Genomic DNA, 20,918 nt, shown 5'->3' on the forward strand with positions numbered 1-20,918 from the left:
GTTAAGTTCACTGTTTCTTTTATGATGTAAAGTTTTGAGTATACATTTTGTAGTCGTGTTTCCCCTTAGTTGCCATTCTAGAGTAGGATGTTAACTCAATAAAATAAATGAGAGAGATGTGTTTTGAATTTCCTGGTGAGATTTGTATCACAGTCTCAGAAGTAAACTATCATAAACACAGACCATCATTCCAAAAAATGGAAGAGTTTTAACCTCCTCTAAGTGGCAAGGTGGAAAGGAAGTTTTAGCATGTTTTCAAATATCACCTGTTGAGAAAAATCAGTTGCTTAATACCTCTTTGCCTTCTCATCCATAGCATAGGAAGAGGAATAAATAGCAGAGTCAATTTTTACTGCTATGTATGTTTTGAGAGTCACTTAAAATTACCGAGATCAGCTCTGTGACGGCAAGTGCTGGGGTCACCTCTAGAATTCATGTGTCATGTGTAAGGCATAAGCTGTCCCATTCTTTTATTTCTCTTTTGCTGCACATATTTGGATCATTTTGCTACTCATTTGTGATTAGGTAACAACTATAAAACAACAAATACCAGTTCTGCTTCTTCGTTCCTAGTAAGTTGAATAAGATAGGCAATGTAAGACATTTGATTAGCTGTTTCAGAATTGTTTTAAATTTATTTACTCTTTCCCATATGGTAATAAAAAACAAGAACTGGCTTTTTAAAATTTAAATTAAAACATAATACACAAAGACTTCATACTTATTCTTTGAGCTTTCAGATTGCCTAGTTGTTAATCCTCAAACATGCAAAGTTCTGTGGTGTTTGGCTAAGGGCCTTGGCAGTTTTTCCCTCTGCCTAAAAGGCTCTTCCTCAGAAGCATGATTGACTCCTTCACTTCATTCAAGTCTTTGTTTAAATGTCACCCCATTAAAAAGGCCATTTCTTTTCACCATATCTTAGAGAGGGGCCAGGAAGAGTGGTGCTAACACTATAACCCAATTAATTTTTCATCAAGGCACTTTTTTTCCATACCTAAAATTAAATATGTAGTTGTTATCTTGGTTTTGTTTCCTCTACTAATATGTAAATTTTTTTAAAGAGAGGGAGAGAGAGAAAGAGCAAGTGCAGGCAGAGGGATAAGCAGGCAGAGGGAGAAAGCAGGCTCCCCACTGAGCAAGGAGCCAGATGTGTGGGACTCAATCCCAGGACACTGGGATCAAGGCCTGAACTGAAGGCAGATGCTTAACTGACTGAGCCACCCAGTCGTTCTTAATATGTAAATTTCTTGAGCTCAATGAAGTGTTCACAGTTCTGTTCCTAGGAGTAAGAACATTATCTGGCACAGAGTAGGTGTTTAATTAAAATCTATTGCTTGACTAAGTGAATGTATTACAAACTTGTGGTCTATGGGTGGAACATACCCATATATTTTTGTTTGAAGATCCATCTTTGTATTTTACTCTTTTTAAAAATTATTTGATAATACTTCAGAATTCCAGGTTTGTTATTTTCCTTGAAAAATTTTAACTCTAAAACCCGGGTATTAACTTTTGTTTGGCAGCAATTAGCTGAACTAAGAACTGGGCTACTCCCTTTATAAGAGACCTACATTCTCTAGTTTGTTAATCTTTAAGATCTTTTTCTATAAAATCTTGCCTAATCCCTATAGGCATTTGAGTTAACAAACTCTGTTGCAAGTCATGGTATTTATAATTCCTGTGCGATAACACTTTTCAGATTTAAATTTAAAAGTGTAAAATGGGTAAAAACAATAGAAGTTGTGACTGTTATGGAATTTCTAAAATTCAACTGTATATTGAATTTATAAAACCTATTATGTTACAAAAATGAAGAATTTCCTTTAGGCCAATGAGTACTTGAGAAAAAGCTCCACATCATTAGTCATTTGGGAAGCGTACATCAAAACACAATGAGGTACCATTTGACACCCACAAGCATGACTGTAATAAAAAACCCATGGAATAACAGGTATTGGTGAGGCTGTGGAGAAATCGGAAGCCTTATACATTGCATTTGGAAATGTAAAATGGTGCAGCTACTTTGGAAAATAGTCTGGTAGGTCCTCAAAAAGTTGAACTTAGAGTTACTGTTACTACATATTGTAACTCATGACAGTTTCCCATGTAAGACTTGTACACAAATGTTCATAGTAGTGTTTAGTCTTAATAGCCAAAAAGTGGAAATAATCCAAATGTCCGTCAACTAATGAATGGGTAAATAAAAGGTGGTATAGCCATACAATGGAATATTATTTAGCAATAAAAAAGAGTGGAATACTCATTTATGTTATAATGTTAACAAACTTTGAAAACATTATGTTGAGTGAAAGATGTCAATCACAAAAGACCACATGTTTCTGTAATTTGGTTTATATGATATGTCCAGAATAAGTGAATCTATAGAGACAGAAGATAGTTTAGTGGTTGCTATGTAGTAGGGTAGAGAAATGGAGATTGACTGCTAATGAGTATGGAGTATCTAGTAGGAAAGCCAGAATATCCTAAAATTAGATTGCGGTAATGTGGCACAACCTATAAACTGTATTCTTCAAATGAGTGAATTGTATGGTATGTGAATTATATATCAATAAATTTTTTTCCCAAAAGAACTTCTTTTGTTAATCCAAGATTGGTGGATTTTCATTGCCCAGATCATTAATCAGTCTGTAATCAAATACAATCTAGCAGCAGTGCTAAAAGAAATACTTATTTAAATTTACCCTCTATTAAAACGGTTACGCTTGCAGATTTATATTGTCCTATGTGTAGTTAGTATGCTGTCACAGTAGGTCAGCTCTTTCTCTGTCATTCGTTATCAGCATGGTCTACTCAGTGGCTTTTGAAAAAAATATTTTATTTATTTATTTATTTGAAAGAAAGAAAGGGAGAGAGAGTGTGCATGGCTGCAAGCGCAGGGAAGGAGAGGGACAAGCAGACTGCGAAATGCAAGCATGCATATGGATCAGTGCTTATTTAATTAAATTAATTAATTTTAAAGATTTTATTTATTTGTCAGAAAGAGCGGGAGTGAGAGCACAGCAGGGGGAGCAGCAGGCTGTTTATCTACTGATGGACACTAAGGTTGTTTCCATGTCTTGGCTATTGTAAATAGTGCTGCAATAAACAGGGATGCATGTATCCTTTTGAAATTCAGCTTTTTGTTTTCTTTCTGGGTGAATACCCAGAAGTGGAATTACTAGATCACATGATATTTCTATTTTTAATTTTTTGAGTCACCTCCATACTCCTTTCCATAGTGACTGCAGCAATTTACATTCCCACCAGCATTACATCGGTGTTCCCTTTTATTCACATCCTCACCATCATTTGTGATTTTTGGGTTTTTTTTTTTTTTTGGATACTTGCCATTCTGACAGGCTGGAGGTGATACCTCACTGTGGTTTTGATTTACAGTTCCCTGATAATAAGTGATACAGACCATTTTTTTATGTGTCTGTTGGCGATTTGTATGTCTTCTTTGGGAAAATATTTATTCAGGTTCTCTTCCCATTTTTAAATTGGATTATTGTTTTGGTGTTGAGTTATATGAGTTCACTTTATGTTTTGATCAATGGTTTTTTTTTTAAGATTTTATTTATTATTATTATTATTATTTTTTTTTGAGAGCAAGAGCAGGAGTCTTCCTTTTTATTTTTTTACAATACTCCTTTTCTTGAAATCCATTTTGTCTAACATTAATGTCACTGCAACTGTCTTTTTTATTTATCTTTATTCCTAATTTTCCAAAAGTGGGAACAATTCAACTGGTCCTTTTATTATCTTTAAGGGATTTTATTTATTTATTTGAGACGGGGAGAGAGAGAGAGAGCGCTCACGCACAAGTAGGGAATAGGATCAGAGGGAGAAGTAGAAGCAGACTTCCTACTGAGCAGGGAGCCCAAGGCAGTCCTCAATCCCAGGACCAGAACCAGGACCTGAGTGGAATGAAGGCAGATGCTTAACCTACTGAGTCCCCCAGGCACCTCTGTCACTGCAACCTGCTTAAGCTTACTGATACATGATATTTTCCCCCTACTTTTTATTTTCAGTTTATCCATATCTTCATATTTATATTATATCTGTTATAAACAACATTTTTGATAGGGTTGAATTTAAATTTTTTTTAATTTAAATATTTTTATTTTGTAATTTATTTCCTATTTATCCAAAATATTTTTTATCCTTTTGTCCTTCCTTTCATGTTCTTTTGGGCTAATCAAAAATTTTTTTACTATTTCATTTTATTCTTCCATTCACTTTTTATCTATACCTTTTCTTCATTATTTTTTAAATGTATGACAAAACCCTTAACTTAATCTAGTTGACTTAGAATTTAGATCATAGCATTTTACATAAAATGTATGTACCTAGCGAAAAGAAAAGAACAGAAAAAAAAGAAAAGAAAAAAGAAGTAGGTACCTAGCAGTAGAATTCCATTTACCACTTCTTGTCATTTGTGCTGCTGTTGTTACACTTACCACATCTGCATGTTTTATTTACCTATGATTTATTCTACTTTGCGTTTCTTAGTATTCACCCTGCTTTGTGTTTTCTCTGCTTCTTGGGTCTGTAAGTTACATTTGTCACCAAATTTGGGGGACGTTTTGGCCTTTTATTCAAGTATTTTTTTCTACTCTCTCTTTTCTATCCTCTCCTTCTAGACTGTAATTACCCACATGTGAGTCTGTTTGACATTATTGCAGAGGTAGGTTACCAAGGCTTTATCTTTTTTTTTCAATCTTTTTTTCTTCAGGTCGTATAATTTCTGTTGCTTTCTGATTCATGTTCAGTGATTCTTACTTCTGCAATCCCTGATCTACTATTAATGTCCATCTTGTGAATATTTTATTTCACATACATGCTTTGGGTTCTAGAGTGTTCATTTTTATGGTTTACATTTTTCTGTTTTCCCTTCTTTGATTTTATTATAACTATGATTATATTATTATTATTTATTTCCCTTCTTTGATTTTATTTTCCTTTAAATTCTTGAATATATTTAGAAGAGCTAGTTACTTTAAAGTTCTTGCCTGCCATTGGGGAGGGTTATGTGCTATCGTGAGTGCTGTGAAATGTGTAAGCCTGATGCTTCACAGACCTGTACCCCTAGGGCAAATAATACATTATATGTTAATTTTTTAAAAAAAGTTCTTGCCTGCTGACTAGCATCCAGACCTTGATTGATTTCTGTTCACTTCTTTTTCTCTTGACCATGATCATATTTTCCTAATTCTTCTGGAATATTTAAAAAATATTCTTAATTCACTTGAGAGAGAGAGAGCTCAAGCACATGGGCAGCTATGGAGGGTAGAGGCAGAGGCAAAGGGAAAAGCAAACTCCCTGCGGAGCAGGGGGCCCGATGTGGGGCTCATTCCAATTTTAGTATATTTGCTGCCGAAGCGAGCACCCGACGTGGGGCTCAATTCCAGGTCTCAGAGATCATGACCTGAGCTGAAGGCAGATACTTAACCATCTAAGCCACCCAGGTGCCCCTGTTTATTAATCTTTTAATTGTATATTGGACATTGTGGGGAACACAATGCAAAGGCTAAAGATTCTGTTATCTTTTCCCAGAGGTTATTAATTTTTTGCTTTGCCAGCGTGTTATAGTTGGTTAGACTGACTACAAACTCTGTCATCTTCGTAATGGATAGTAACTGAAATCTCTGCTCGAGTCTTTTAAGTGTTTCATTGGTTGCTTTTCCTGGGCCCATGGAGTCTTTTCCATGCATGTATAAATAAGAGTTAGCCAAGGATGTGGGCAGAATTACGCAGACTTTTGTGATTCCCTCCTTTGTAGCATCCACTTTCTCACTTTCCAGCCTCTCTGACATACCTAAATGCTGTCTTCTGATTTCTCAAACCAGTAAGTCTGCAGTTTTCTGCTTGATTTCCAGCCACCTCTGCCAGCCATTCGAACTGGAGAGTTCCCTTTGGGAAAAAGCCATATACAGGCACATTTCACCGGGTACGGTGCCTTTCTTTTTTGGTCATCTACAGGTAGATAACAAACCACCCAAATACAGTGGGTTTAAACAGAAATGCTTACTATTTTTATTATCTCATAGTTCTTGAGTTTGACTAGACTCTAGTTGTGTGGCTCTTGCTAGGGTATTCTACCATTCTAATTAAAAGGGGGCTGAGGTGTTGAATTCTTCATCATCCTCATGGGGCTGATGGTTGATGCTGGCTATTGGATGGGACTCAGTTGGACTATCAGGGAGCCACACTGTCTTTCAGCTTTTGCATTCCATTGAATTTCTGCCTGCTTTTGGTCATTTTCTAATACCTTCAAATAGTTGTTTTTCATATAGAATTTATGTTATGTGATAGTCCAGTACAGACTACACTATCATTACCAGTGATGAAACTCCCACTTCTCCTTTTCTTTCCTCCATAGTACACATCACACTTGACATTTAAAATAATTTATTAACTGATTTATTTGGTTTATTTTGTGTCTTCTTCCACTAAAATGCAGGCTCCATTAGAGTTTTGTCTCTTTAGTAACTGCTGGGCACATAGTAGATGCCCCACAAATAGTTGTTGACTATTTCAACTCCTCAAAATAGCTAAAAGTAAACAAAATAGTCTTGATGACCAAAGAGGGGCTATTATAGAGCCTTGTTCTTTCAACACTGTTGCACTGGTAGGCTAGCATATTTGAGATTTACATCTCCTTAGCTTAAGAGCAGGTTATAGATTCTGACATTTCATTTTCATCATGAGTGCCACGTGAGTCAGTTTAGCAGGCGAGAGCTGATTATGGATCAAATGCAATTAGCATGTGGAAGTGCTGTATGAAGTGTGAAGAAGCATTTCAGATAATTTCATGCAGTTTCATCTCATAGTCTGGTCTTTTCAGATTTCATTTCAAAGTTATTTTTGAGTTTGTATTTTTAAGGGGTATTTTTACTTACCAGAACAATAATAAAAGTCATAACAATGAGCTTATAATAAAGTCCTTGCTAAATTCTTATTAATATTTTGTCTGGCTTTTCTTTTTTAGGAACTCAAGAGATTTCAGAGCTTTGTAAAATGCTGCCCTCCTTTCGATATCGTCATTGATGGGCTCAATGTTGCCAAAACATTTCCTAAAGTTCGTGAATCTCAAGTTGTAAGTACAGGTTTTATATTGTTATTCCAAATCTCTAGGAATATTTATCGTACTTGTTTGTGATCTTCCTTGGGTTTTTTAACTCCCCATTTTTCCTTCCTCTAAAAATAAGCTCCAGAAGGTGTCCCAGCAACTAACTCCTTATCTAAGAGTCACTGTTTTCGTCTCGGGCAAGTAAGTGGCTCTTCTAGACTGGCCAAGAGTGATTAAAAAGTCCACGTAATAGGGGAACCTGGGTGGCTCAGTTCGTTAAGTATCTGACTCTTGATTTCACTCAGGTCTTGATCTCAGGGTCATGAGTTCCAAGTTCTGTGTTGGGCTCCATGCTGGGTGTAGAGCCTTCTTAAAAAAAAGTCTACTTAATAAAGGGCCATTTCAGACTTTTTCCATATATAATTTTTAACTGACCTTTTTCTACATCTGCATTTCTTCTTTGGCTTGATAGAGAAATGACTCTATCATTTCTCTGTGTTACATTGTCTGTTTGATGTTTATCAACATAAACTATCAAGAGATATTAATATATTTGTTTTTTCCAAACATTGTGTACTCATAAATAAATCTAAATAGTTCTTTTTTTGTAAGGTGATCATTTGTTCTGTGAGTTTATAAGTGTCACAGTTTTTCATAGCAGTAGTGAGCAATTATTTTGACCCCTTTTTATAGATTAGAATATTAGAAAAGTAAAATGAATTTTGTATAGCAAATCCTTAGAAAGTAGTCATAACATCGAAGTTCAACTGTAGAGAGCTCCTGGGTTTCAAGCTTGTGGTTCTCTTTTTTTTTTTTTTTTCCCAAGATTTATTTATTTATTTGAGATAGAGTAGGGAGAGGGGCAGAGGGGGAGAATCTCCGGCATACTCCCCGCTGAGCACAGAGCCCAACGTGGGACTCAGTCCCACAACCCTGAGATCATGACCTGAGCTAAAATCAAGATTCAGATGATTAACTGATTGAGCCAACCCAGGCACCACCAAGTTTATGGTTCTTATTGTTCATAATTTTTCGCCATTCATCTGTAGTTAATCAGTGTTATTTCTTAAAAATTGCTGCCAACTTAAAAGCTGTTTCTCAGAGATGCTACTAGTCCATTTTGACCATTTTTACTCAGAAAAGCTTATAAGTACACAAAGTATAAGGTTGATTTAAAGAAGTTTCTTTATATGCCTTTCTTTTATGTTTGTGCATCCATTTTCGTGGTCAAGTATGTACTTTTCAATCCTTTTTTTTTAAAAAAAAAAAAAAACAAAAAAAAAAGCAAGTTGAAAATATTTTGTCTTTTAGGTACTTGAAGGGATCTTTGAGGCAGTAATTTTGACAAGGGCAAAATCAGAAAATGAAACATAAAATTACTGTCTCTAATGTATGATGGAGCTCAGACTCAGAAGGGCTCATTCTAAAAAGTTTCTGTGAGAACTAAAGTTTTGTATTTGTTTACCTTTTGTTTGACTTTCAGCTTCACATAAAGTATTAAAAATTGACTTCCCTAAATTGGGTGAACATTTTTGGGGAAAGTAGCACTTTGAAAATGATGTAGTAGATACATTCCCTTGCATTATGTGAGAAAAATTTGCACATTTGGAAAGATCCTAGCAGATTGCGGCAAACTAAGAGGAAAAGAACAAATAATTGACCAGTGAGATCATAGGCATCTGTCACTGCTTTTAGTTTTTACTTTCAAAATAATTTAATGTGAGGAACACTTTATGTGACAGGTAATTGGTATTACTCAGCTCTTCAAAGTCCCATTATCTTGTGACAACTCCACTGACATTATGTTTGGAAAACCACAGCTCAGAGGCTCAGCTTAGAGAAGCCACCTGAATAAGGAAGACAGAAAACATCTCCTTCTCAAGTTTTTTTCTCAAATCTCTGAAGCTAGAGATTGGTAAAAAATAAAGATATATTGTATTTTTCATAGTCTGTTCTCTCTCCTTTTTTTTTTTTTTTTGATAAATCTATTGTTAGGCCCTTTTGTGGCTTATTTTTATTCTTTAACACTTTCTAGCTTGTCAGAACTAGCTTCCCAGTTTTTCTGTTAATCTTTTAAAGAGGATTTTAGTTTAGCAGTTAAGAATAAGGATTCTAGGGGTGCCTGACTGGTTCAGTAAGTTAAGTATCCAACTCTTTTTTTTTTTTTTTTTTAGATGTTTTTATTTATTCAAGAGAGAGCGAGAGAGATCACAGAGGGGGAGAGAGAAGCAGACACACCACTGAGCAGAGAACCCAATGCAAGACTTGATCCCAGAACCCTGAGACCATGACCTTAGCCAAAAGCCTAACCGATTGAGCCATCCAGGGGCTCTGAGTATCCGTCTCTTCATTTCTGATCAGGTCGTGATCTCAGGGTTGTGAGATCCAACCCCATGCTAGCTCTGTGCTGTTCGTAGATCTTTCTCTTCCTCTGCCTCTCCACCCCCACTTCCCCACCCTTGCTTGATCGCTTTCTCTCTCAAAAGGATAAAAAAAAAAAATAAGCATTCTGGAGTCAGACTTTTTGAATTCCAGTCCTGGCTCTTCCACTTTTAAGAGTGTTCATGGTTTGAGCAAATTGCTCAACCTCTCTGTGCCTTAGTTTTGCAGTGTAAAATCGAGAGAACAATAGTACTTATCTCACAAAGGTGTTGTAAAGAATAAATGAGTTAATATATGTAAGCATTTTGGATGTTGTAAATATCTAATAGGTATAACTGTTATTGTGATTACTATTCAGATAAATTTCCTAACTGGAACTGTAATTCTTGCTTTCAGTAGACCCTTATTTGGTAGTTTTTTCCTGTCAGGTCGCCTATTCAATAGAATTAAAAGGACTACAAAGCTCTACCCTTATTAGACTCAATCTAGGTAAGATACTCAAATAATAATTGAGAAGTGAAGCCTGTATCATCAAAAATTTAAGAAAAAGTTTAAATATGATTTTAAGAAATTTTATTTTCCTCTGATTATAAAAGTAAGGCACATAGAAAATCTGGAAATTACAGTAAAGAAAATCATATACAGCTTTATCATGGAACAATAACCACTGTCAGTGTTTTATTTCTTGTAGCATTTTTCCATTTTCTTACCTAGTCGAGCTTCAACTTTGTAAATAATTGTATATCTACATTTTAATTCACAGTTGTTGAAAGCTCTCAATAAAAATGAAACTATATAAGAAGTAGAAGAAAACATGTACTTTTAAAAATATTTGAGGGACGGCTCCCAGCTCCATGGGGAGTCTGCTTCTCCCTCTGACCTTCTCCCCTCTCATGCTCTCTCTCTCTCTCAAATAAATTAAAAAAAAAAAAAAAAAAAAAATTTTTAAAATATTTGAGATGGGGTGCCGCCTCTCTGCCTGCTTGTGATCTTTGTCTAATAAAAGTCAAATAAATGGATAAACTTAAAAATTTTGAGATAGAAGCACCTTTGAAGCGTATACAAAGTATAGGAGTCCTAATGGAGGGAATAGAGAAATTTACTAGACACAAAAAAATACTGTAAACATTGTTCAAAGATAACAAGGAGAAAAAGTTGTTTATAGCACATGTGGCAAAGGGCTAATTTTCTGATACTACCATTGTCTCTTATAAGCCGTAAGAAAAAGATGAACCATCCAGTAGATTCATGTTTATAGATGTGCAAATAAAAAATATTTGTCTTCCAGATTGGCAGACTTTAAAAAGTTGTTAGCATCCAATATTTTGAATGGTTTGGAAAGGTAGGGAGAAGAGTATCAGTACAGTATTTTGGGTAGGTGATTTGACAACTTTGAATACCTAAAATGTTGAAATATTCCTTGTAGGAACTGATCTAGTCACACAAACACATAAAGTTATATTTCCAAGTATGTTAACCATTGTTTGTAGACAAAAAAGTCTAATCAACCTAAATATATATCAGTCTAGGTCCTGATATATATTGAAACATCCATTTTATTTATTTTTTAGTTTTAATTCCAGTATAGTTAACATACAGTATTAAATTAGTTTTAAGTGTACAATGTACTGACTCAACAATTCTGTACATTACTCAGTGCTCATCATGATAAGTGTACTCTTAATCCCCTTCACCTCATTCACCCATCCCCCCATCCACCTCCCCTCTGATAACCATGAATTTGTTCTCTTGAAATATCTATTTTAAATGAGTGAGGTAGATTTGTACATGCTGATATAGAATAATAGCCAAATTAGTAAGCAATTTGAAGAATAAAAAGCAATTTGAAGAATAAAAGCTTACATGGCCCCACTTATGTTAAAACAAAATAAAGGATTATCTGTATAAAAGTTCGTTAGATGGGGCGCCTGGGTGGCTCAGTGGATTGAGCCGCTGCCTTCGGCTCAGGTCATGATCTCAGGGTCCTGGGATCGAGTCCCGCATCGGGCGCCCTGCTCAGCAGGGAGCCTGCTTCCCTTCCTTTCTCTCTGCCTGCCTCTCTGCCTACTTGTGATCTCTCTCTGTCAAATAAATAAATAAAATCTTTAAAAAAAAAAAAAAAAGAGTTCGTTAGATAACTTTGTATATGCCCAGAAATTTTCTAGAAAGTACCCATAAAATCTTAACAGTAAAAAGCTTTTGGAGGTAGAGATAGTATATAAGAAAATGAGAGGATTTCAGTTTTTCATTTTTTTTTTCAATTTACAATGAGTATGTATTACTTTAAAGAGCAAACCACCATCAGGAAAAAAAAAAGTAATGAGGCATTCTTGGTAAATATTCTAAAATATCTATATAATCCTTTGTATCTTATGGATGTACCACAGCTCTTTAATCATTTCACTGTTGATGGGCATATCAGATTGTTTTCCATTTTTCACTCCAGTAAATAATGTTTGGGACATCTCTGTGCAGCTTTCAGATGATTTCTTTAAAATAGATTCTCAGAAATGGAAGTCAAAGAGTGTGGATATTTTAAGGCCTCAGTACATACTGCCAAATAGCTTTCCAAAATGATTGTAGCAATTTATACTCCTGCAAAGCCTCCAAATTGAAGTTTCTTCGGGGTTGCTTATTACATGATTGCTGCAACTATTGAGCTACATTTGTGCTGTGAATCTGTTATGTGAAAAGAGCTGGACAGTCCCCTGGCCCCATTTTTTAGATTTCAAACATTTGTTAACAAAATTAAAGAGTCCAGAAAGGTAACATTCTTGGCTTGTCAAGATATTCTTGATATGTCCTCTTTATTTCCATCTCGTACTATAGTCACCTGTAAGTATAGGAGTAAAGGAAATACTAGGAATCCTATTTCTGTGTGCCTTAAGCTTTTTCATCTGCGTGATGAAGTTTCTGGATATTTTCTGTGGCGTAATGCAGAGATCATTTATGTTCTTGCCATGAACTCTATGTATAATACGTTACAAATTCTTGGTCTTTTTCCATTAATTGCTAATTACGAATCTTAACAGTGTTCTCCATAAGTCAGCTCATAGATAAGAAAAGACCATTTTTACCTTCATTATTGAGGGATTGCATATCTTGGTCTCAGAGCGTATAGCTTAGTAGTGACAGAGGTCAAGGAGCTAAAAATAAGTTCTTAAGAATTTATTCTTTCAATTTTCATATATATCTTTCTTGTATTTTAATTTTCTGAAGCCAGATTATGTCTTATATAGGATGTCAGCAGAACCTTGCCAGTTGCCATGTGGAGTTGAGACTTATTGGCAGTTGGCATTGCATGGGTACATGTGAATTTAGCTGTAGGGACATAACGTAGGTCTGTCTATCCGCTTGTGACCTCAGTTGAGTTCGTTGAAATGGCAGCTCTACACAGTTTAATATTAACATTAATCTGAACTTTAAATATTCCCTGAAGGTTTTCTAACATTGCAGTAAAAGGTAATGGTAATTGACATGTTTTTTGGAATGAGGTACAGAATTTTGAAGCGAGGAGAGGTTGTTATAACTGATTTTTGCATTTTAAAAAGTTGTCACTCAGGCAACAAACTTCTGCCTGGCAAAACTTTCCCATAGACATTCAAGTCGATTGCCTTACTTGGTAAATAAGAAAAAAAATTGTTTACAACACATGTAAACAAAGGCAGAATAGCTAAATTCATTGAAAGAAAAGCAGTAATCAATGTGGAATACAGATAATACCCCATTATTCTTCAGTCTTTGCTGTTGGTCCTAAAAGTGATCTAAGAAGTAAAGCTGAACACAGTTTCTAAGGAGAATGGTATGTAATTTATCACCATGAGACTGTACAAGCTGTTATGGCCAAAAGTGATTCAAAAGAGCATTTAACTTAGATGTGAAGGTTTGTATTTAAGTGTTACTTATGAATCTGAAAGAAGAATATGGTATAGAAAAGTATGGGTTAATATATTATTTTGTTGTTTACTGAAAAAGAGAAGTTTTTTGCTGAAAAGTTATTACTAAATAAATATTTAGACTGTGTTTATCCTGCAGTTGCTGGTGTCTTAATACAGGATATACATGCAGGATATACTAAATGAAAATGGAGCTGTAAAGTCCCTGATTAGATTTTACTTTGGGCATAATTTAGGGTCTTTTTTTTTTTTTTTTTTTTTAGGATTTTATTTATTTATTTGACAGAGAAAGATCACAAGTAGCGGAGAGGCAGGCAGAGAGAGAGAGAGGGAAGCAGGTTCCCCGCTGAGTAGAGAGCCTGCTCAGGACTCCATCCCAGAACCCTGAGATCATGACCTGAGCCAAAGGCAGTGGCCCAACCCACTGAGCCACCCAGGCGCCCATAATTTAGGGTCGTGATGAAGTCCTACCTCAATTCTTTCATATCTGCATTAGTTTTCTTTTTATTTTATTGAGATCAGCCTTTTAAAGTATATAGTCCAGGTGTGCCTGGGTACCTTGGGCCTTTAAGCATCTGACTCTTGATCTCCACTCAGGTCTTGACCTTGGAGTCGTGAGTTCAAGCTCCACCTTGGGCTCCACCCTGGCATGGAGCCTATTTTAAAAAAATAAAGTAAAATAAAACAAGAAAAATAAAAATTAAAAATATGTATAAAGTGTATAGTCCAACTAATTTTTGGTTTTTTAGTTAAGATCAAGTGTAAAATGTACAATCCAGTGGTTTTTTAGTATATTCAACAAAGTTTTGCAACTGTTACCACTATCTAATTCCAGAATATTTTCATTCCCCAAAGTAACACCATAGCCATTAGTCACTTCCAGTTTCTTCTTCCCCTTAGTCCCATGGCAACTACTAATCTGCTTTCTGTCTTTATGGATTTGCCTATTCTGGACATTTCATATTTTCACTTAGCATAATGTTTCCCAAGTTCATCTATTTATAACGTGAATCACTATTTTATTCCTTTTTATTGCAAAATAATATTCCTTTGAATAGATAGGTCACATTTTATTTATCTATTCATAGTTTGTAGACATTTGGGTTATTTCTACTCTTTGGCTATTGAGAATAGTGTTGCTGGGAACATTTCACATAAAGGCGTTTATGTGGATGTGTTTTCTTTCTTTTTTTTAAGTTGCACAGAGAACTCTTTCGACACTGAGGAATTACCTTCCTGAATGGCACCCCAAGGCATGGGTATAGATTAAATGACCTTTTAGGGTTACAGCCTTTTAGAAAGGTTAGTCTTGATTCAAAGTCCAGCTCTAGAAAAGCAGATCTTTTTACAGAAAATAAAATAGCTGACTCTAGCCAACAAACTGAATATTTAATGAACTACCCCTTTTAAGGAGAAATTTTAATTTTATTTGATATTTTTTCGTCACGATGCATATACTCTTTAATATCCATCACCTACTTCACCCACTGCCCTCATTTCCCTTCTGGTAGCCATCAGTTTGTTCTCTGTAGTTTAAGAGTCTGTTTCTTCATTTATCTTTCTCTATTTTTTTCCTCTGCTCATTTGTTTTGTTTCTTAAATTCCAAAAATGAGTGAAATTGTAAGTGTTTTCCTCTGACTGGCTTATTTTGCTTAGCATTATACACTCTAGCTCTATTGATGTTGTTGCAAATGACAATGTTCTTTTTATGGCTGAATAATATTCCATTACACACACACACACAGCCCACATCTTCTTTATCCATTCATCTATTGATGGAGATGGACACAGACTACTTCCATAGTTTGGCTATTATAAATAATGGTGCAGTGTACACAGGGGTGCATGTATTCCTTTGAATTAGTGTTTTTGTATTTTGGGAGTGAATACCCAGTAGTGCGATCACTGGTTTGTAGGGTAGTTCTGTTTTTAATTTTTTGAGGAACATTCATACTGTTTTCCACAATGGCCTTGCCAGTTTGCATTCTCACTCATAATGTGAGAGGGTTCCTTTTCTCTACATCCTTGCCAACACATGTCATTTTTTTTGTGTTTTTTTTTTTCCTTTGCCATTCTCACAGTTATGAGGTAATATCTCATGGTAATTTTGATTTGCGTTTTTCTGATGATCACTGGTTATGAGCATGTTTTCATGTGTCTGTTGGCCACCTGTGTATATTCTTTAGAGAGATGTCTGTTTGTGTCCTCTGCCCATTTTTTAATTGGATGATTTGGTTTTTGATATTCAGTTGTATCAGTTCTTTATATATTTTAGATAGTAACCCTTTATGGGATATGTTGTTTGCAAATGTCTTTTCCCATTCAGTAGATTGCCTTTTCGTTTTGTTGACTGTTTCCTCCACTGTGCAGAATCTTTTTATTTCAACATTGTCCCAATAGCTTATTGTTGCTTTTATTTCCCTTACCTCAGGAGACCTATCTAGAAAAATGTTCTATGGCCAATGTGAGAGCAATTACTGCCTGTGCTCTCTTTAAGGATTTTTATGGTTTCAGGTCTCACATTTAGGTCTTTAATCCATTTTTACTTTATTTCTGTGTATGGTATAAGAAAGTGGTCCAGTTTCATTCTTTAGCATGTAGCTGTCTTATTTTCCCAGCAACATTTGTTGAAAAGACTGTCTTTTTCCCATTGTATATTCATTCATCCTTTGTCGAAGGTTAATTGACTATATAATTGTGGGCTTATTTCTGGGTTTTCTAATTGTGGGTTTATTTCTGGGTTTTCTGATCTATGCCATTGATCTATGTGTCTGTTTTTGTGCCATTACTTTACCGTTTTATAACTACCTCTTTGTAATATGACTGAAGTCTGGAATTGTGATACCTCCAGTTTTGGTTGTTTTTCAAGATTGCTCTGGCTCGTGGCACCTGAGTGGCTCAGTGGGTTAAGCCTCTGCCTTTGGCTCAGGTCATGATCTCAGGGTCCTGGATGGCGCCCCACATCGGGCTCTCTGCTCAGCAGGGAGCCTGCTTCCCCCTCTCTCTCTGCTGCCCCTCTGCCTACTTGTGATCCCTCTCTCTCTGTCAAATAAATAAAATCTTTAAAAAAGATTGCTTTGGCTATTCAGGGTCTTTTAAGATTCCATACAAATTTCCGGATTGTTTATTCTAGTTCTATGAAAAGTGCTACTGGTATTTTGATAGGGATTTCACTAAATCTTTAGATTGCTTTGAATAGTATAGCCAGTTTAACAGTATTTTTTCTTCAAACACATGATCGTGGAATGTCTTTCCATTTTTTTGTGTTATCTTGAGTTTCTTTTATCAATAGTTTATAGTTTTCAAGTCTTTCACCTTTTTGGTTAAGTTTATTGCTAAATATTTTATTGTCTTTGTATAGTTGTACTTGGGATTGTTTTCTTCATTTCACTTTCTGCTGCTTCATTATTAGTGTAAAGAAAACCAATAGACTTCTGTACATTGATTTTGTATCCTGAAACTTCACTGAATTCATTTATCAGGTTTAGTAGTTTTTGGTGGCATCTTTAGGATTTTCTATATGTACTATCATGTCATCTACAAATAGTGCGAGTTTTACTTTTTCTTTACCAATTTGGATGCCTTTTATTTCTTTATGTTGTCTAAATGCTGTGGCTGGAACTTAAGTACTAGTACCGTAGAAGTGGTAAGAGCAGACATTCTTGTCTTGTCCCTGACCTGAAGGGAAAATCTCTCAGTTTCTCCCCATTGAGTGTGATGTTTGCTGTGGGTTTTTCACATAAGGCCTTAATTATGTTGTGGTATGTTCCCTGTAGACCTACTTTGCAGAAGGCCTTCATTTTTTAAAATCATGATTGGGTGTTATACTTTGTTGAATGCTTTTTCTGCATCTATTGGAATGATCTTGTGGTTTTTATCCTTCTCTTGGGATGTGACAAAGCACATTGATTGTTTTGTGAATATTGAACCACCCTTGCATCCTGGGAATAAATCCTGCTTGATCGTGGTGTCTTTTTAATGTATTGTTGGGTTCAGTTTGCTAGTATTTTGTTAAGGATTTTTGCATCTATATTCATGAAAGATACTGGACTCTAGTTCTCCTTTTTTGTGGTGCCTTTATCTGATTTTGGTATCAGAATGGTAATGGCCTCAGAATGAATTTGAAAGTTTTCCTTCCTCCAATATTTTTGAATAGGTTTTTTTTTTTTTTTTTTTTTTAGGACTTTCATTTATTTGACAGAGAGAGTGAGGGAAGGGCAGAGGGAAAAGGAGAGGGAGAATCTCAAGCAGACACGGGGCTTTATCTCACAACCCTGAGATCATGACCTGAGCTGAAACCAAAAGTCAGACCCCAACCAACTGAACCACCCAGGTGCCCCTATTTTCGGAATAGTTTGAGGAGAATAGGTATTAATTCTTTTTCTTTCTTCTTTTTTTTTTTAAATTAATTATTTATTTATTTGACAGACAGAGATCACAAGTAGGCAGAGAGGCCAGCAGAGATGAAGAAGCAGACTCCCCGCTGAGCAGAGAGCCCGATGCAGGGCTCCATCCCAGGATCCTGGGATCATGACTTGAGCTGAAGGCAGAGGCTTTAACCCACTGAGCCACCCAGGCGCCCTGGTATTAATTCTTTTTTAAGGTTTTTCTAGAATTCGCCTCTGAAGCCATCTGGTCCTGGACTTTTGTTTGTTGGGAGTTTTTGAATAGTGATTCAGTTTTATTGCTGACAGTTGGCCTGCTGACCAAATTTTCTATTTCTTTCTGTTTTTGGTTATGTATTTCTAGGAATATACCCATTTTTTCTGAGTTATCCAGTTTGTTGGCATATAGGTTTTCATAATATCCTGTTACAGTGGTGTTTCTGTGGTGTTGGTTGTTATTTCTCCTCTTTCATTCGTGATTTTGTTTATTTGGATCCTCTCTCTTTGTTTTTAATGAGTCTGGCTAGAAGTTTATCAATTTTGTTGATCTTTCCAAAGAACCAGCTCCTGGTTTCATTAATCTGTTGTATTGTTTTTTTAGTTTCTATATCATTTACTTCTGTTCTAATCTCTTTAGAAATATTATTTGTTCATTTCAGAGAAAGAGAGAGAGGGTGAGTATGAGTGGAGGGAATGGCAGAGGGAGAGGGAGAGAGAATCTCAGGCGGACTTCGTGCTGAGCATGGAGTCAGCTCAGGGCTCGATCTCACAACCCAAAGATTATGACCCGAGCCAAAACCAAGAGTCAGACACTTACCTGACTAAGGTAGGTGCCCAGATGCCCCTATTTCTGTTCTAATCTTTATTATTTCCTTCCTTTTGCTGGATTTTGTTTATTCTTTTTCTAGCTCCTTCAGGTATAAGGTTAAGTTTTTTATTTGAGGTTTTTGTTTGTTTGTTTGTTTTGTTTTTTTGCTTCTTGAGGTAGGCCTATATTGCTATAAACTTGGTTTTTAGAACCACTATTGCTGCATTGTGGACATGTTTTCTGTTCTTTTGGATATACACATGGAGGTAGAATTGCTAGGTCATATGGTAATTATTTAACTTTTTGAGGACCTGCCAAACTTCCAAAACAGCTGTACCATTTTACATTTCCATAGCAGTGTCTAAGAGTTGTAGTTTCTCTACATCCTCACCAACATCTGCTATCATCAGTCTTTTTTATTATAACCGTCTAGTGCATATGAAGTGGTATCTTTTGTGGGTTTTGATTTGCATTTCCTAATGATGTAGGATGTTAAGTATCTTTTCGTGTGATTGGCCATTTGTGTATTTTCTTTGGAGACATAGCTCTTAAAATCCTCTATCTATTTTTTTTCTTAACGAGTTTATATATTTATTTGACAGAGAGAGAGAGATCACAAGTAGTCAGAGAGGCAGGCAGAGAGAGAGGAGAGAGCCTGATGCAGGGCTCGATCCCAGGACCCTGAGATCATGACCTGAGCCGAAGGCAGAAGCTTTAACCCACTGAGCCACCCAGGCGCCCCAATCTACCTATTTTTTAATAGGGTTACTTGTCTTTTTATTATTGAATTGTAATTTTTTATATGTTCTGAATAATAGACCTTTATCAGACATACAATTTGCAAATATATTCTCCCATTTGGATTGTATCTTCAGTTTCTTGGTGGTAACCTTTGAAGCACAAAAGTTTTTAGTTTTGATGAAGTCCAGTTTATCTATTTTTTTTTCTTTTGTTGCCTGTCATTGTTGGTGTCATATCTAAAAATATCATTACCTAATCATGAAGATATATTCTTCTGTTTTCTTCTAAGAGTTCTAGAAGGTTTGCTACCAACCTTATAGATGATTTTCAAGTATAAAGTATACCCTGCTTTAAAAATATATATCTAGTTTCAAATTTTCTGAAGGAGAAAGGTTCTGGTTTATATTTTTATTTTGAAGAAGAGGGAAGTGTTCTGAATGACCAACAGATTAATTATATAGCCTCCAGTTTGAGGACAGAACGTCCTAGCTGGGAATCACGATGTAACTTCAGTTCCTATTGAGCACCTATTCCATGCCAGATACAGTTTTAAGATGTGAGGATATGTCTTTAGGCCAAAAATGTTAGGAATTGCTAGCATGATTAGACTAATGGTAACATGATTACCATGTTAATGCTAACCATGTTAATGCTAATGTCTAATACTAACATGATTAGACTAATGGTCACGTTATCTAAACAAGACATTCGTAGTATATTGTGCACGTTGTTGTTTATTAATAGTGATCCTTGTATATGATTCTTTTCTTAAAAACTTACCTAAAATGGGGGCGCCTCAGTGTCTCAGTCTGTTGAGCATCTGCCTTCAGTTCAGGTCATGATCCCAGGGTCCCTGCTTGGTGGGGATCCTGCTTCTCCTTCTCCCTCTGCCTTCTGCTCTGCTTACTTGTGCTCTCTCTCTCTCTCTCTCAAATAAGTAAATAAAATCTTTTTTAAAAAATTTGCCTAAAATGTCAGAATAGAGAATAGTGTTTACCCAAAATACTTGGATAAGAATTCGTTTTAAGTAAGTATTGCAGGGGACCTGGGTGGACCAGTCAGTTAAGTGGCTGCCTTCAGTTCAGGTCATGATCCTGGGATCTTGGGATCGAGCCCTACATCCGACTCTCTGTTCAGTGAGGAGCCTGCTTCTCCATCTCCCTCTGCCTGCTACTCTGCCTGCTTGTGCTCTGTCTCTGTCAAATAAATGAATAAAAATTATTTTTAAAAAATTAAAAAAATAAATAAGTATTGCAAAACAGTTTTCATAACATTCATTTCTCCAGTATATGTTGTAATTTGGGAAGTCAAATTTGACTAAATTTTACATTTTTACTAATTTAAAGTGTCAGCTGTGAACTCTTGTACCCTTGAACCCTTGATCAACCTTTGTGTAGCACGTTCACATTACCTGCTGCAAGATACAGTATTTTGGATTTTCTTAGGTTGCATTTCTTTTATTTTAATAAACTTATCTCTTTAGAGCAGTTTTAAGTTCATGAATCTTTTTATGAACAGCCATCCCCCAACAACATACTGTTTTGACTCTTAATAATACTTCTGAGGAAATGCATTGCATAGATAATCAGAAGTAAAAATTAAATTGTGTTTTTTAGAGCTTAAGTGAGTAGGT

The 20,918-nt window shown here is 35.6% G+C and overlaps 1 protein-coding gene across 1 annotated transcript in view; it reads left to right on the top strand.

Annotated features, from left to right (window-relative positions):
• The window catches only part of PRORP (protein only RNase P catalytic subunit), a 143,518-nt gene that overhangs the window by 41,819 nt on the left and 80,781 nt on the right, over positions 1-20,918 (top strand). Inside the window, exon 5 of the mRNA XM_032344021.1 lies at positions 6,992-7,099. Coding sequence (XP_032199912.1) covers positions 6,992-7,099 — 108 coding nt within the window. The remainder of the gene's footprint in view (positions 1-6,991; positions 7,100-20,918) is intronic.

The sequence above is a fragment of the Mustela erminea genome, chromosome 5 (assembly GCF_009829155.1).
Source record: "Mustela erminea isolate mMusErm1 chromosome 5, mMusErm1.Pri, whole genome shotgun sequence".
NCBI lineage: Eukaryota > Metazoa > Chordata > Mammalia > Carnivora > Mustelidae > Mustela > Mustela erminea.